Genomic DNA, 16,810 nt, shown 5'->3' with positions numbered 1-16,810 from the left:
TTAGCCCTGTTATACTCATATATGTTTAGCTCATATGGAAAACAAACTTTTTCAAAGTAAAAAATCCAGGAACTGAAATTTTTATTTTTAGTTGTTATCTGCACAACACATCTCAGGTTTTTTTTTGTTTTTTTTTACACAACCAGGTATTGATTTATTTATTTATTTATTTATATATGTTTTTGTCATTGCCTTCATAGGCCTCTTATCTCTTATCTTAGGGGGTGTTCACACTACCGCTGGTGACCATCAGTAGTGTCCGTTGCTATTGTCTGTTACAACATTTTAGCAACGGACACTAGCAGAACCATCACAAAGCCATCAAAAATTTCATTGATTTCTATGGGATTTTATCTGGTGTCCGTTAGTGACAGTTATACATCCAATATGTCACATATCTGTTAGTTTTTGTGAACATGCATGCAGGACTTTTATGTCCGTGAAAAATAACAGTTTCATGACTGACAACAAGCGTCCGTTACTTTTTTTTTAACATTTATAGTCTATGGGTAAGGGACAGTAATGAATGAGTGTCCGTTATACTTTCAGTGTCAATTTTTATACCATCAGAAATTTTTTTTTAACGGATACTAACTTAGGGGTGGCTCACACTTGTGCCCGGTGTACGATTTGTGCATTCTGCCAGGTTTCCATCCTCTGCCCCTGTGAAACTGGACAGGGGAAGAACACCCGGCGGTCAGATTTAAAGGGGCTCTATCACTGGGAAATGTCATTTTTATCTAATCACATGCTTGCATAGCCTTTAGAAAGTCTATTTCACACTTACCTTTAGTATGTAGATTGCCTCAGTGGTTTCTGAATAAGTCCGTTTTTATTCATATGCTAATGAGCTTCCAACCAGCTCAGGAAGTTCCCAGCAGCCTCCTCTCTTCTATTATCTCCTATGTGTGTGAGGCAAACAGGAATCTGAGGAGTCATCATCATCAGCAGCAGCAGTCTCCCATAGAAAACAATAGGAGAGGTGTGCACCATCTATCGTGCACCAGTCTAATTAGCATATGAATAAAAACGGACTTATTCAGACACCACTGAGGCAATCTATATACTAAAGGTAAGTGTGGAATAGACTTTCTAAAGGCTATGCAAAGATGTGATTAGTTAAAAATGACTTTTCCTAGTGATAGAGCCCCTTTAATTTAATTTATTTACTTCTTTTTTTTTTCACTTAATTCACTTAATTGGGTTTGTAAAGGTGACCGCTGGTGTCCGGCCTGTCCATGGGAAAACCTTCTTTCTTTTTTTTTTTTTTTTAAGCCGGGCACAAAGTCCTGCATGTCCGACTTTGTGTCTGGCTAAAAAAAAAATAGTTTCCCTGTGGACAGGCCGCAGGCAGACACCAGCGGTCACCTTTACAAACCCATTCAAGCGAATGTGTTTTAAAGCTGACCGCTGGGTTTTCGGGTTTTATTGTGAAGTTATGTTATCCGATCTGGAGTACTGACCTCATCTATGCCCTTCTGATGCGCCTAGTGTTTCCTGTAAGAGGAAGTCCCGCTAACAATCTGCCTCTCATAGACCTGCAATTGTGAGAGTGATCTCCTGTTCATACAGGAAGCACTATGTGCATCAGAGGAGTAGAGAGAAGGTCAGTGCTTCAGATTGGAGCACATAACTTCACAATAAAGCTGTTGGTAGCATATTCAATTACATTACACACAGGCTAATTTACAATGGAAGGGACAAAAATACATTTAATGGATTGCTTTTTTGAAGTCACTGGTTTCTTAACCCATTCACTTATCGTTGTGTGTCTAGAGAATACATGGTTATATATTTTATCCAGTAATAGCCATGGCTTAAAAAAAAAATAAAAATCACTGTTTAGAGGTTTTGGAGACCCCCTTCTAATGTAATGGTATGAGCCTCTGCTTGTGTATATCCATTTGTTTTATTATTTTGCTACAGCTAGGAAATCTCAGAAAAACAAAGTACAATGGAAAGAGGACAGTCTAACAACAACAATGTTGACTCAGTTTTTCTTTTGCCTTTAGTAGTTCTTGTAGATATTCATGACATCTGTGGCTTAACTCAAAACCACCAATGAGTTTCAGACACTATATTTAGGCATCTGTTTTGACACAGTAAAAAAACCTCTCAAGCTTAGAACATCCCAGGGAAGAAAGTATTTCAGTGCCATTTCCTTTTCTTTTTTAACAGGCAGTGAGGTTCAGATTGTTAGACAAGCAAAAAAGATTTTTAGCCCCTACTGTATATAAACAATATCATCCATATTTTGTTTTTGCAATGTATAAAGAAAATATAATAGTGGAAAATATACCATACCATAATATACTTATTATTACATACTAATACATGTGTGTTTATTTCAGTTCATATATTTTTACTTTTCTGTATAATGAAGATGATGTACACTTATGGTCTTTTAGTATTTTAAGGGCTAGTTCACACTGGGCATGATATGGTGTATTTTGGTCCTGATTGAGACGCGGGAAGCCGCATCAGGATAGGGCCAAAATGCCACGACTGAATGGGCCTAGTCTGGAGGGTGCTGCTGCATGGCTGACGCCTAGGCTGAACCAGCTGCAGAATGTGCCTGAAGAAAGGGCAGCTCACTTCTTTTTTGCATGAGCGGGACCATGCCGCTCATGGGAAAAGTAAGCTAGCCGTCTACATAGACCTCTATTGTGTGGGGGCGGATTCTGACGTGGATTCAGTGCCAAAATACGCCCCCTTGCCCCGTGTGAACTAGCCCTTAGAAGAATTTATATCACTCATTTAGAACATGCTCATCTATTTTGCTTAGGTTCTACTATGGTCATAAAACATTACCTAAGGTTAAGAATGTTCTATACAGATGAGCACCAAGGTAATACAATTCCAATGGTTAAACACTATATAGATCCTACATTACAATTGGCTATTTTGTGTGTGCTAGTAGTATAGCATTTTGTAGTACGTTTTGCAATTTAGAATCAAGAATGTTTGCAAAATCAGCATATTGACTTCTGCCTTTTATATGTTATCCCCATCCTAGTTATTTCTCCTGGAGGAGATGCGTGAAAGAAAGTATGATGGCTATGCTCGCACAATTCAGAAAGCCTGGAGGAAGTATGTTGCTAGGAAGAAGTACGTTGAAATGCGAGAACAAGGTATGGTATTTCACAATCTAAATAATGTTTATATTACAATACAGAATGACAACTGCAATGGTGAATTTCATTCTAAAATGTGTCTTAAAACACTTAATATCTGTCATACTATATCCTATTAACCTGAGGAAAGTACTTAGAGAGTCTGTCAGCGGTAAATTGGTTATAAGGCCTTGTTCACATCTGCATTTGGTATTCTGTTCAGGGAGTCCACTTGGGAATACTACGGAATACTGAATGCATTAAAAAGTGGTTAGCAGAGAAACTACATGGAACCCATAGATTATAATGGGGTCCGTGTGTTTTCCGCACAAATCATGTGGAGAGAAAAGTACTTCAAGTACTACTTTTCTCTCCACATGATTTGTGCGGAAAACACATGTAATCTTTAACTCTCTATATGCAGAAATATTGTTCAGATTTTTTTTTTCATTATGGTACAAATAACTACATATATATATATATATATATATATATATATATATTATTTTTTAAAATGTATTTTTTTTTTTTCTAGCTTCAGATCTTTTCCTTAACAAAAAAGAGCGGAGACGCAATAGCATTAACAGAAATTTTATTGGTGACTACATTGGTATGGAAGACCATCCTGAGCTCCGTCAGTTTTTGGGAAAGCGTGAAAAAGTGGATTTTGCTGACACTGTTAACAAATTTGATCGAAGATCTAAAGTAAGTGAACATGAGTGAGTTTCTGGTTTCAGAGAATGAATCTTATTCATTGTAAAATGACTTTAACATCTAAAAGATGTTCTTAACTGGCAATGTTCCTTGGCACCTTTTAGTGGATAATAATTTGCCTTGTACATGAGGTGACGACACCATTCATTAAAGGGATTCTACCACTAAATTGTTTTTTTTTGTTGTTGTTTTTTTTTGTGCTTTAGACAATGGTATAGCCTTTAGAAAGGCTATTCGTCTCTTACCTTTAGACGTGGTGTCTGCGGCACCGTTCTTTAGAAATACTGGTTTTAACCGGTATGCAAATGAGTTCTCTCGCAGCAATGGGGGCGGGCCCCGGCGCTCAAACGGCGATGGGGGGCGTCCCCACTGCTGCCAGAGAACTCTCTCCAGCAACACTAGTAGAGCCGACTGCGCATGCCAACCGGCGGTAGTAGTGTCTCACTAGCAGAGCCAGCTGCGCAGGCGTCGGAGCTGACGCAAATGGAAGACGACAGAGAAGGGGAGAATGCAGCTGAAGATGGAGGCGTCGCTGGAGAGAGTTCTCTGGCAGCAGTGGGGACGCCCCCATCGCTGTTTGAGCGCCGGGGCCCGCCCCCATTGCTGCGAAATAACTCATTTGCATACCGGTTAAAAACTGTATTTCTAAGGAACGGCACCGCGGAGACCATGTCTAAAGGTAAGAGACTAATAGCATTTCTAAAGGCTATTCCGACGTCTAAAGCACACAAAAAAAAAACCGATTTAGTGGTAGAATCCCTTTAAAGTGATTCTCCAATCCTACAAGCATTATGCCATCAACCTGACTGGTGGGTGTCCAACCTCTGGGAAAACCCCCACTAAGGGTTCAAGGCACTAGTGTAGTGCTTTGTCGCTTTCACTAGTTTTCCTTGCACAGCGGGGTCCCAATGTGGCTTCAGATGGAACCAGATGTTGTCTTAACGGTATATTGTGAAATTTATCAGCATTGGCTTTGGATGTGGCACACTTTTAAACTGTTTTCCTTCTTACTAGGGAATCAAAAGAGACCTTATCCTAACACCAAAATCTGTGTACCTCATTGGGAGAGAGAAAATAAAACAAGGCCCAGAGAAAGGAATGGTGAAGGAGGTAGTGAAAAGGAAGATTGATGTGGAGCGTATCCTTTCTGTGTCTTTAAGGTCAGTATTCATATATATGTAGAGAGTAAAATTCTGAATTACTATCTGTATTACATTGGTGACTTTCCTTCCATTGTTTCCACCGTGGGCAAATCACAGCGTTTCCAGCCCGTTGGGCCCAGCCTAAAGCGGTTTTCCCATAAAGGGAAGTAATCCCTCATTCATAGGATTGGGAATAATGTGCAGATGAATGGGGGCAACCAAGATGCAAAACTGCCACAATAAATGTCCATTTTCACGGCTGTCTTTCACCATTTTCAGGGATCCCAAATAAATTTGAGTGTATGGAGTGTATGGTCTGTGAAAACAAACAAAAATAGGACATGAACTATATGGCTTAAAGAGGACCTTTCACCACTTTTGGGCACATGCAGTGTTATATACTGCTGGAAAGCTGACAGTGCGCTGAATTCAGCGCACTGTCGGCTTTCCCGATCTGTGCCCAGTGTAAAGAGCTTACGGTGCCGGTACCGTAGTGCTCTATGGTCAGAAGGGCGTTTCTGACCATTAGCCAGAGACGTCCTTCTGCCTCGCGGCGCCTATCGCGCTGTGCTGTGGAGTGGGGAGGAACGCCCCCTTCCTCTGCTCACACAGCTCGTCCATAGACGGGCATTATCAGGAGAGGGAGTTCCTCCCCGCTCCACAGCACAGCGCGATAGGCGCCGCGAGGCAGAAGGACGTCTCTGGCTAATGGTCAGAAACGCCCTTCTGACCATAGAGCACTACGGTACCGGCACCGTAAGCTCTTTACACCGGGCACAGATCGGGAAAGCCGACAGTGCGCTGAATTCGGCGCACTGTCAGCTTTCCAGCAGTATATAACACTGCATGTGCCCAAAAGTGGTGAAAGGTCCTCTTTAAGAGAGTCAGGCTGTGGAAAAAATAGAGAAGTCTGAGTTGGCGGTCTGGCCTACTGACTCCATAGCCCTGTGTTTGAGTCCACCAGAATGGCCGCCATTCACACAGGATGACTCTGTTTAGGCACACTGAGTGGGGTCGGGATCCAATTCTGAAGGCTGCCCCTTCTGCATTGTGCATATATCCTAGTAGGTAGTCTTTTATGAAACAACCCCTTTTCGGCTATGGCCCCACCTTGCAGAAATGCAGCTTTTTTTGTTGCAGTTTTTTTAACCAAAGCCAAGAGGATATGGGAGATATATAGGAAGTTCTTAGGCCCCGTTCACACGGGGAGCGAAAGGGTGGATTTTGGCACTGAGAGTGACACGGGGAGCCACGTCGGTCTCGGGCCAAAATCTGCCTGCCACGACTGTCGCGGCTTCCGACAGTCACGGCTTTTCCCTCCGGAGTAGGCTCAAATGAATGGGTCGACTTTGCAGGTTGCTGCCGCGAGGTGGATGCAGCAACTGAACGAGCTGCAGAATCCGCCTGAAGAAAGGGCAGCTTGCTTCTTTTTTCCGCTAGCGGCAGCATGCCGCTAGCGGAAAAAAGATCGCGAACGGTCCCCATAGAACACCATTGTGAGGGCGCAGATTATGACGCGGATTCCATGCCATAATCCGCCCCCTCTGTGCCTGTGTGAATGGGCCCTTATACTTCTACGTTTTGCTAATTTCACTCAGTCTTTGGCTCAAAAAAACACAACAGAATCTGCAACAAAAAAAAGGGCCTTATCCTTAATATGTTTGTTAGTTATTCTGTCATCTTTTTAAGCTTATAGCTTTATACAGTCTTTGATTATATGTTGATGAGTTAATAGAAAATAATTGCATTTATCTTCCACAAAAGAAGCTTTACACAGGTCCATCAATAGTAATCCTGTATATCTATGAGATATCCCAGTGCTTAGCAGCTGCTGGTAGGAAGAAAGCTCAGTATAAACACAGAGCTGTCACCATTCCCATCAGACTAGACCGCACCTGCTCAAGTGATCCGTCTGTGTCCTATGTAGACGTTAATATAGTAAATAGCCGTCTGTCTATCTTGTATCATCCAAGTAGCAATATTCACAGTGGTGAAAGATCATATAATGTTTTTTTGTAATGCTTTAGCAGAAGAATGTTACATCCTTTAAATGAATATTAAAGCACACATAAGACCAGTGGAAAGCTATTTTAGCTTAGTGAGTGAAGAGCTTTGTTCCTGAACCTGTCTGCATTGTGTGCTCTGTACCAACCAGCACTACACCTGGTACATGCTTATGCATTAGGATGCATCCTATTACGCAGATGTCATTGATTTGCGTTCACCAAAGTTGGACCCTTGTTGAGTTTGCCTTGCGGTCCTATGAATTCTATCAAGGCTCCCGTATTAAACATTTTTAGGACTTTGTTAAGGAAACACTGACTACTGTTACTGGATGTGAAATAAGTGATTTAGCAGAGCTAGATCAATGCTGCAAAGTAGTCATTCTGGATGTACAATAAATATCATCAAGCTTCTCCTTTTTCAAAAAGCTTCCACAAAAAATAATCTATTGAAAATCCAAAATACAGCACTAAAATACAGGCGTTTTTAATGACTTTTACATAGTTTATCATTTCCCACACACAACACTACTAACTATATTGCTATACCCTAACCCTCATAATACCCTGTCAACTGTAAGGCAAACTATGTCCCTTTTTTGTTTTTATTATATAGTTGTATCCTGCAAGCACTTTCTTTCTATTTTTTTGTGATTGAATGTGGACAGTCTGGTTTTATGGGATTTCTATAGCAGTAGTAGCATCTTCAAAAGTGGCTTGTGCAACATCCATGAAACATCTGCAAGAGATTGTTAGCCAATCTTCATGAGTAATCCAGCTCTCTGATCCAAGTAAAAGTCTGCATAGGAGCACAAGAATCTAGAAAGACTTGTGTATTTTCATACCCTTCTTGTTCCCATGTGGTGACAGCTGTTCACTCTTTTATGCTATTAAAATGCTTCCAGTAAAATTAGATGTTTCTAAAATATTATGTGATGGCTACTGCCCGGCATGAGATATTTCAATGCTTTATAGCCCATGATTGTTCTACATTGTTACACTGTCCTGTACATGAAGGATGTATAGAAACACAAAATCAGATTTGTACACGTCACAATTTATTTCTCTGGATGCAACGGGGATTCATTCTATTCTAGAAATTAGAATTGATAAGCACTGTTACTATGTAGTCTATATTTCAGGTCTGTTGGATCACCATTCTGCCTCTTATACAAAATGAACTGGAATGATATGATATTTTATATATCTCCTACATGAGTTGGTCAGTCCATGTGGGGACAAGTTTAGATCTACCTAAACTTTATGGCTGATCATTGATTTTTGTCAAATTCTGTGAAAGTTTAAATGTTTACTACAGACTTGAGATGAAGTAAAAAAAAAAAAAAGCACATTTTTAAAATCTTTTTATTGGGGTTTCTTATATGCAGGCCTAAAGATGTTTTCTGTAAAGCTAGACCCAACATTGTACAGCCTTCACTATGGCATTGGCTTCTATACATCCTATACTTTTATCTTTTCAGTACATTCCAAGATGACTTTTTCATTCTTCATGAGCAAGAGTATGACAGTTTACTGGAATCCATCTTCAAGACTGAATTTATTAGCCTGCTGGCCAAGCACTATGAGGAGAAGACCCAAAGAAAACTACCTCTGAAATTTAACAATACGTAAGTATATTACTTGTTATAATGCTGTTTATCGGAGTACCGCTGTAAGCAATTTCTTGTTACTACTGACTTTGTTCAGAATAGGATTTTAGGGGAAAAGTCTCAATGCTTGCCTGAACGATCTACCACGTTTATAATACATAGGAAGGTTTGTTCTGGTCATATTCTCTCCACCTTCACCTGCTACCTATGCTGCTGCCCTTACATATTAAAGTTATGGGTCTGTACTACTAGTAGCTACAACAACTCAACTTGTCTATTAGTAGTGCTGAACACCAGACATATAGTTTGAGTTCGTTGTTCCTGCCTCCTCCCTCCCTGGCCATATATACAACCCCGTCCTGAGGATTAATGGGCTTTAGAGGAATGCTCTCCTCATGAATACATTGCACTCATATGTCATGTCTGAAGTATTCTTTCAGTGCTCTTAGTAGCAGAGACAGGACGGACTTGTACAGTAACACACTATGCATTCCACAGTTTTATCTAATGTTTAGGGACCGTATAAGTGGAGTTGATAAGAGCAGATTATTATATAGTGATGCTGTATGTTGTAATGTGTGGTGGGTAATGCTGGGTTATAAATATCTTTATCATGCATAGCTGTTCCACAAAAGTGTTTGTTTCATAGTTATTTTTGTTTAAATATGTTTTACTACAGACTTGAGATGAAGCTAAAAAAAGAAACCTGGGGTCCATGGAGTGGGGGAAGTGGCTCCCGTCAAGTGCAATTTATTCAAGGATTTGGTGATTTGGCCATACTGAAACACAGCAATAAGGTGCTACAGGTCAGCATAGGGCAAGGCCTGCCAAAGAATGCCCGTAAGTAGATTCTTTTACATAAAGTAACACACACTGATAGATTTAGTTCTACTGTACAGATTATATAAGGTTACTGGCAAACATTTAAAAAAATCATTGCTTCCTTCATATGCTTTGTGTGTGATAGCAGACCAGTGTACTTACATTTTTATGTATTATCTAGGACCAACACGGAGAAACTTTGTTGAATCGAGGGGTAATATGAACAAATCCAAATCCTACCCAAGCAGGGCAGCCCCACCCCCACCAGGTATGCTGTTCTAAAGTACTAACATTACATCTCCTACACAATCAAGCTGCACACCAACATCCCAACATTAAATTATTTGTCTACAGAATCCACTGAGATTATAGTTTCTATTGAACCTGACAGACATTTTCCTGAGAGCTAACTGTGGGTAAGACTGGGTGAATTTATACCCCACAGTTCTTAAAGGGGTTGTCCACTTTCAGACCAATATTGAGAGACAAATGTTATTGTTTGTATAATAAAAAGACATACAATTTTCCAATATATCTTTCTGTATCAATTCCTCACGGTTTTCTAGATCTCGGCTTGCTGTCCTTCATTCTGTTACTTCTAGTGGATAAAAGTCTGACCATGGTCATGTGATTTACGGTCCATGGTCATGTGATGAGCGCACAGGTGCCACTCGTTATAGTCCTAGCACAATAATCAGACATCTGCCTGGCAATCAACTGTACACCTGTGTGCTCATCACATGACCATGGTCACAGTTTGGTCAGACTTATATCCACTAGAAGTAACAGAATGAAGGACAGCAAGCAGAGATCTAGAAAACCGCGAGGAATTGATACAGAAAGTATATTGGAAAATTGTATATCTTTTTACTATACAAACAATAACATTTGTCTCTCAATATTGGTCTGAAAGTGGCCAACCCCTTTAATGTTCCTATATGTGATAATTGCATTTTATCTGGCCATAGCTAGACTCCAGGGGTGTAACCTGAGGGGGTTCAGTTACATGTGCAGTCACATCTGGGCCCAGGAGTATTAGGGGGCCTATATGGTGTCTCTTCCCAATGTGAGGAGACCAGTACTATAATTTGTACATTATAGTTGGAGGAGCTGGTACATATTTTGCATTTGGGCGTCACTGTTAAGCTTCCCTCTCAACTGATATAATGGGTATATTTGACCAAGCCAGATGTGCGTGTTATTAAGGAGGTATCATGGCTGTAACCTGTTGGATAATTCAATCTTCCAAAAATTGCATTCCAGTGCACTTTAAAAACTGTTCTAAAATATTAAGCTGTGTAGTGGTAGGTAGGTATAGGTTTTGAGAAAATATGCTCCTGTCAATATGAACATTACTGGTACCCAAAGAAATTTTCATAGTCATATGTCATCATAATATAACATATGATTAAGTTTTTCTAAATACCATATACTCATAACATCATGTATTGAGATATGAGTAACACAGGGTCAGATAATAGCATTATAGACTACACTACGCCATAACTACTTTACACAGTCTACTCTAAACATCTTGCATGGGATTGTTCCCATCACAGATCTTTGTGGCATAGCCACAGAATATGACATAGATGTCTTCTAGATGTGGTTCTACCTCTGGGACCGCAGCTTATCTCTAGAATGACTCGCTTCACCCTTTCCGACTGCTGCTGCAGTTGCAGTAAATAGAGAGGTGGCCGCATTCACGTTTCTCTCCATTTAATTCTATGAGAGTTCTCAGAGCAACTAAGCAAGTGCATTTATCTGTCATTGAAAATCCCATGGAAATGAAAGGAGAGAAACACATGGGTGATCATCTCTCCATCAATTGTGGCTGTGGTACCAGTAAGTCCTGGGTTCCCCCTTTTCTGGTGATAAATTTGGTTCCCACATCCAGGATCTGCACCTACCAAAGCATACCCTGTGAGTAATCTACTTGGGACAGTGAATGATAACAATATCTGTAAAGCACTGCTCTATATAAGCAAGTAAAGCACTGTGCCTCCTATGGTATTATGGTATTATGGCTTTAATATGTAGTAATTTTATGGCTACATTGTATAGGTTCAGTGTTTTTTTTGTTTGTTTGTTTGTTTGTTTTTTGTACATTTGTTTGCTACTAAAAAGTGGTATTATTTTACCAAAGTGATGCAAATTTTTTGGGCGCTATTATGGCAATTCCACTCCTGACCTGCACCCTAACCGCAACATATATTTTACCCTGAGCCCTTCACAAATATTGATTTTGCCATAAAGGATAGAGACTTTATAAAAGTGCTGTGGCACCCTTTAAACCCTACCACACCACTTGATATCATGACAGCATGACTATTATTCTACTACTCTCAATTTTCTACTATTACACTCCTGGCTATAAAATATAAAGAACTGGTAGGTACAGTGGCATTGTAAGTAGGTTTAGTTTGTATTTATCTACATTGTACTTGATTTGTTTCCAGCATTCTCTGTCCCAAAATGCACACCACCTACTTCCTGTCCCTATAAATATGGTTTTGGAAGCCGCCCTCTGTATAATTAGACTTGCCAAGCTTGTCATTCCCATTTAAATGGATAAGAGACTCTGAATTTAGTACTGAAATGAATGAACATCATGGATATACAAGATTAGCTGGGTAAAGTTAGGTAAAAGTATAGGGTGAGATCATGTTAATCATGGGCAGGAACTGTGAAAGAGGCTTCTGTGAATTCACAATAGCCAAGCTTTAGTTCTTATACAGCTCTAGAAAATACATGGCAGGTACACTTTATATGTATGTGTGTGTATATACAGTCCTATGAAAAAGTTTAGGCACCCCTATTAATCTTAATCATTTTTAGTTCTAAATATTTTGGTGTTTATAACAGCCATTTCAGTTTGATATATCTAATAACTGATGGACACAGTAATATTTCAGGATTGAAATGAGGTTTATTGTACTAACAGAAAATGTGCAATATGCATTAAACCAAAATTTGACCGGTGCAAAAGTATGGGCACCTCAACAGAAAAGTGACATTAAGGCTGCATTCACACGGAGTAAACGCTGGCGTTTTTTTGTGTGTTTTTTGCACATAGCGCCGCGTTTACGCCGCGTAGCGTCGCGTTAACGCCGCGCTATTTAGCGGTGGCGTTGCCCGGCGTTAACGCGGCGTATACGCGGCGTTAACGCGACGCTACGCGGCGTAAACGCGGCGCTATGTGCAAAAAACACACAAAAAACGCCAGCGTTTACTCCGTGTGAATGCAGCCTAATATTTAGTAGATCCTCCTTTTGCAAAGATAACAGCCTCTAGTCGCTTCCTGTAGCTTTTAATCAGTTCCTGGATCCTGGATAAAGGTATTTTGGACAAACAATTCAAGTTCAGTTAAGTTAGATGGTCGCCGAGCATGGACAGCCCGCTTCAAATCATCCCACAGATGTTCAATGATATTCAGGTCTGGGGACTGGGATGGCCATTCCAGAACATTGTAATTGTTCCTCTGCATGAATGCCTGAGGATTTGGAGCGGTGTTTTGGATCATTGTCTTGCTGAAATATCCATCCCCGGCGTAACTTCAACTTCGTCACTGATTCTTGAACATTATTCTCAAGAATGTGCTGATACTGAGTGGAATCCATGCGACTCTCAACTTTAACAAGATTCCCGATGCCGGCATTGGCCACACAGCCCCAGAGCATGATGGAACCTCCACCAAATTTTACAGTGGGTAGCATGTGTTTTTCTTGGAATGCTGTTTCTTTTTGGATGCCATGCATAACGCCTTTTTTTATAACCAAACAACTCAATTTTTGTTTCCAAAATGAAGCTGCCTTGTCCAAATGTGCTTTTTCATACCTCAGGCAACTCTATTTGTGGCGTACGTGCAGAAACGGCTTCTTTCTCATCACTCTCCCATACAGCTTCTATTTGTGCAAAGTGCGCTGTATAGTTGACCGATGCACAGTGACACCATCTGCAGCAAGATGATGCTGCAGCTCTTTGGAGGTGGTCTGTGGATTGTCCTTGACTGTTCTCACCATTCTTCTTCTCTGCCTTTCTGATATTTTTCTTGGCCTGCCACTTCTGGGCTTAACAAGAACTGTCCCTGTGGTCTTCCATTTCCTTACTATGTTCCTCACAGTGGAAACTGACAGGTTAAATCTCTGAGACAACTTTTTGTATCCTTCCCCTGAACAACTATGTTGAACAATCTTTGTTTTCAGATCATTTGAGTTGTTTTGAGTAGCCCATGATGCCACTCTTCAGAGGAGATTCAAATAGGAGATCAACTTGCAATTGGCCACCTTAAATACCTTTTCTTATGATTGGAAACATCTGGCTATGAAGTTCAAAGCTCACTGAGGTTACAAAACCAATTTTGTGCTTCAGTAAGTCAGTAAAAAGTAGTTAGGGGAATTCAAATCAATAAAATGATAAGGGTGCCCATACTTTTGCACCGGTCAAATTTTGGTTTAATGCATATTGCACATTTTCTGTTAGTACAATAAACCTCATTTCAATCCTGAAATATTACTGTGTCCATCAGTTATTAGATATATCAAACTGAAATGGCTGTTGCAAACACCAAAATATTTAGAACAAAAAATGATTAAGATTAATAGGGGTGCCCAAACTTTTTCATAGGACTGTATAATATATGAAAGACTTGCATGATATTTTAATATTTTCCCTTCTCAAATTTGTATAAGTGAGACAATGTAACACGCAAAAGGTTACCAAAGCTTGGCTCCCATTCAAGTGAATGGCAACTGATCTGCAGTACCCTAATGTGGCCAGTGCCCAGAGAACAGAGCTGTCTCGCTCCTGCTCCATTCTCTATGATATCAGCTTCTCAGTGGGGGTTTCAGGTGTCAGACCCTCTTAGATCCGATATTGATGACCATTGATATTTTTCGACTGGAAAACCCCTTTAATCTATTTCAGTTTCAGCCGCAAGTGTCTTATGATCTTGGCAGTAACCCACTTCACTTAGGCTCTGTTAACTCTTCTGCTTTCTGCATCACTTACTGTCCACTGCAAAAAGATACGAGTGAACCCTGTGTGAAGAGGATCTGACATCAAAATCAAAGGACACTTGCTGCTAAAGAAACACTGAGCAGACACTTAAAGATTAATCTGCTTCTAGTGCCATTGTTCTAAGGCATTGTGTTATACTGATGGCACACACTGATATGTTCAGAAATGTCTCCCTAGCCTCTATATAACTAACAACCATTTAGGGGAGTGAAAAATGTAGACAAGTTTTCTATCAACAATTTCATGCACAAAGCTAATAAATATGCTATAGGATATATATTAATATATATTGGGCTTATTTAGCTTTTCCAGATTATGTTCACTTGGAAGGTCAGTAATATTAGCTAACATTATGTCACTTTGCGTCTTCTTGAACTGCAAGGTTTGATAAGGAAGAAAACTTACAATATCTCTAACCGATAAAGCCCTGCCTTGGTGACGCAGGAACTGCAGGTCCTGTTAGAGGCACTTCCCACACTATTGGTTATATGCAACATTGTCTTTGTGTTTAACAAAGTTTCCTCAAATAAAGTCTGAAAATTGTGTCCTGTACTTAATGTTTTTATCATTTCACCCACTAAAGTAATGTCTTTTCAATACAGGATCCCACCAGAATGGGTTGATACAGAATAACCAATATGGCCAGCAGCAAAGGTCTGGAAGGCAGTTTAACAACTCTAGAACACAAGATCATCCTATGGAGCACCCATCTTTACCAAGGCACATGGCCGGTGCGGCATCAGGCAGAAACCCACTGCAGCCTCAAAGTTTGGACTTCCTTCGAGTGCCAGACCAGGGTGTTGCTGGGTAAGGCTTATTCAACATATAGTATAAAGAAACTTTTTTCATTAATTCAGACTACCAGTTCTGATTACTCGTCTTGACATTCAGGAGATCTCTGCTTCTTTAAAGGGGTTATGCAAGACTCGAAAACATGGCTTGCCTACTTTCTTCTTCTCAGGATCTAACATGTCCATTGGTCACATGGCAATCCCACATCTTCACTGTGTGGATTCTTTAGGTTAAAATAGTGTAACCCCATTGCTATTACCCTGCAAATGCATTAGCAGGAAACAAACTGCCTTACATAGCTGCCTGTATCTTATGTACGAAGCTACAGCCAAACGCCATAATACACACCACATAGCATTGATCCAGATGACTGGAAACAAACAACATTGTGGCCTCTAGTCCTTTTCTATACTAATGTTGTTGAATCAAGGCATTGCACAGAATCGGACCATTGCCCTGTGTGCCCAGCTTGTAGACTAGGTCTCAGTGACCTGATAACTTTCCTGTCATCCATATTTTAAAGTGCACAGCATGAACAGTACAGTGTCCGGCTTCTCCAGGGAACATAGGGTGGTTTCAGCTGAAAAGGTCAGAATAACAAGATGTTAGCTGGCAGAGGGAATAAGTAAAGCAGTTATATGAGCAAAGTATTCCACAGTGATGAGCAGAGTCTTGGAATAACGTTTGTTTGTTTTTTTTTTTTGCAAACATATATAATGACAATGTGTTTAAATTTAATAATTAACTGTTTCTGTAAGGTTCTGAAACTAAGAATATGTAGTAATGTAAATGTAGTAATCGCCAAGAAAGAAAGCATCCACTTTTCTCTGACTGTAAAACGCCACCATTTTTTCCTCTGAGTTTTTGAACCGTCTAAAAAGTAAAGTTCTGTGAACCCTCCACTTTCAGCAGAACCAACTGTCTTGTATTTATGGGGCCTCCTTTCCAGACAGATGATAATAGTGAAAGGAAGGTTTGAGCGTGATGAAAGTTATCATGTCTGATTCTTTCTTCCCCCTAGAAGATGAGGTGCAGTATTTTAAGGTTCAGCTATTGAATATGTATGGCCACCTTTGCACTGCAGCTTCCTATTGCTTATTGAATCCTGCGTCCAGTCTTCCTAGTACTCATGGTCATATTTATCTAAACAAGGAAATCCATATAACATTGTACTGTATACTATTACACAATCTTAGTAGCTTAGGTCTGAGTAGTCTTCCACAAATCTACCATCATTTGGTAAAGATCTGTGTTAAACTGGAAATAAAATCTGTATTTGGCTGGTTCGTTGTTTCTTCACTCTGAAGACATGAGAAAAGTCCTTAGTGATGTTTTAGTTTCAGGAGAATATCGTGCAATCTCTTTTTTTCTTCTTCTTCTTGCTGCGCTGCAAATGGAGACACGGTTGTACTGTGAGGAACAAGAGACCACAGAAAAATTGCCCACTGCAGCTCAAAGACTCTTTGTACTCAGCAGCTGCTGCTAACCAACATTACTGAGACAATGTTGATTTAACTACAGTAAGGGTCTAGTGTAAAACCACAGGTCGCAATAAAATGTGCCATTGAACAAATATTACACACAAGAAAGCGGCC

General features: G+C 40.1%; 1 protein-coding gene across 1 annotated transcript in view; it reads left to right on the top strand.

Annotated features, from left to right (window-relative positions):
* MYO1E (myosin IE) overlaps positions 1–16,810 on the top strand; it is a 127,635-nt gene that overhangs the window by 108,281 nt on the left and 2,544 nt on the right. The window contains exons 20-26 of the mRNA XM_075273495.1: positions 3,017–3,131; positions 3,649–3,818; positions 4,842–4,987; positions 8,454–8,600; positions 9,262–9,422; positions 9,586–9,672; positions 15,026–15,230. Coding sequence (XP_075129596.1) covers positions 3,017–3,131; positions 3,649–3,818; positions 4,842–4,987; positions 8,454–8,600; positions 9,262–9,422; positions 9,586–9,672; positions 15,026–15,230 — 1,031 coding nt within the window. The remainder of the gene's footprint in view (positions 1–3,016; positions 3,132–3,648; positions 3,819–4,841; positions 4,988–8,453; positions 8,601–9,261; positions 9,423–9,585; positions 9,673–15,025; positions 15,231–16,810) is intronic.

Source organism: Leptodactylus fuscus, chromosome 5 (assembly GCF_031893055.1).
Source record: "Leptodactylus fuscus isolate aLepFus1 chromosome 5, aLepFus1.hap2, whole genome shotgun sequence".
In the NCBI taxonomy this organism is placed as follows: domain Eukaryota; kingdom Metazoa; phylum Chordata; class Amphibia; order Anura; family Leptodactylidae; genus Leptodactylus; species Leptodactylus fuscus.
The sequence above is the reverse complement of the archived record's forward strand: the minus strand, read 5'-3'. Positions and strand labels throughout refer to the sequence as shown.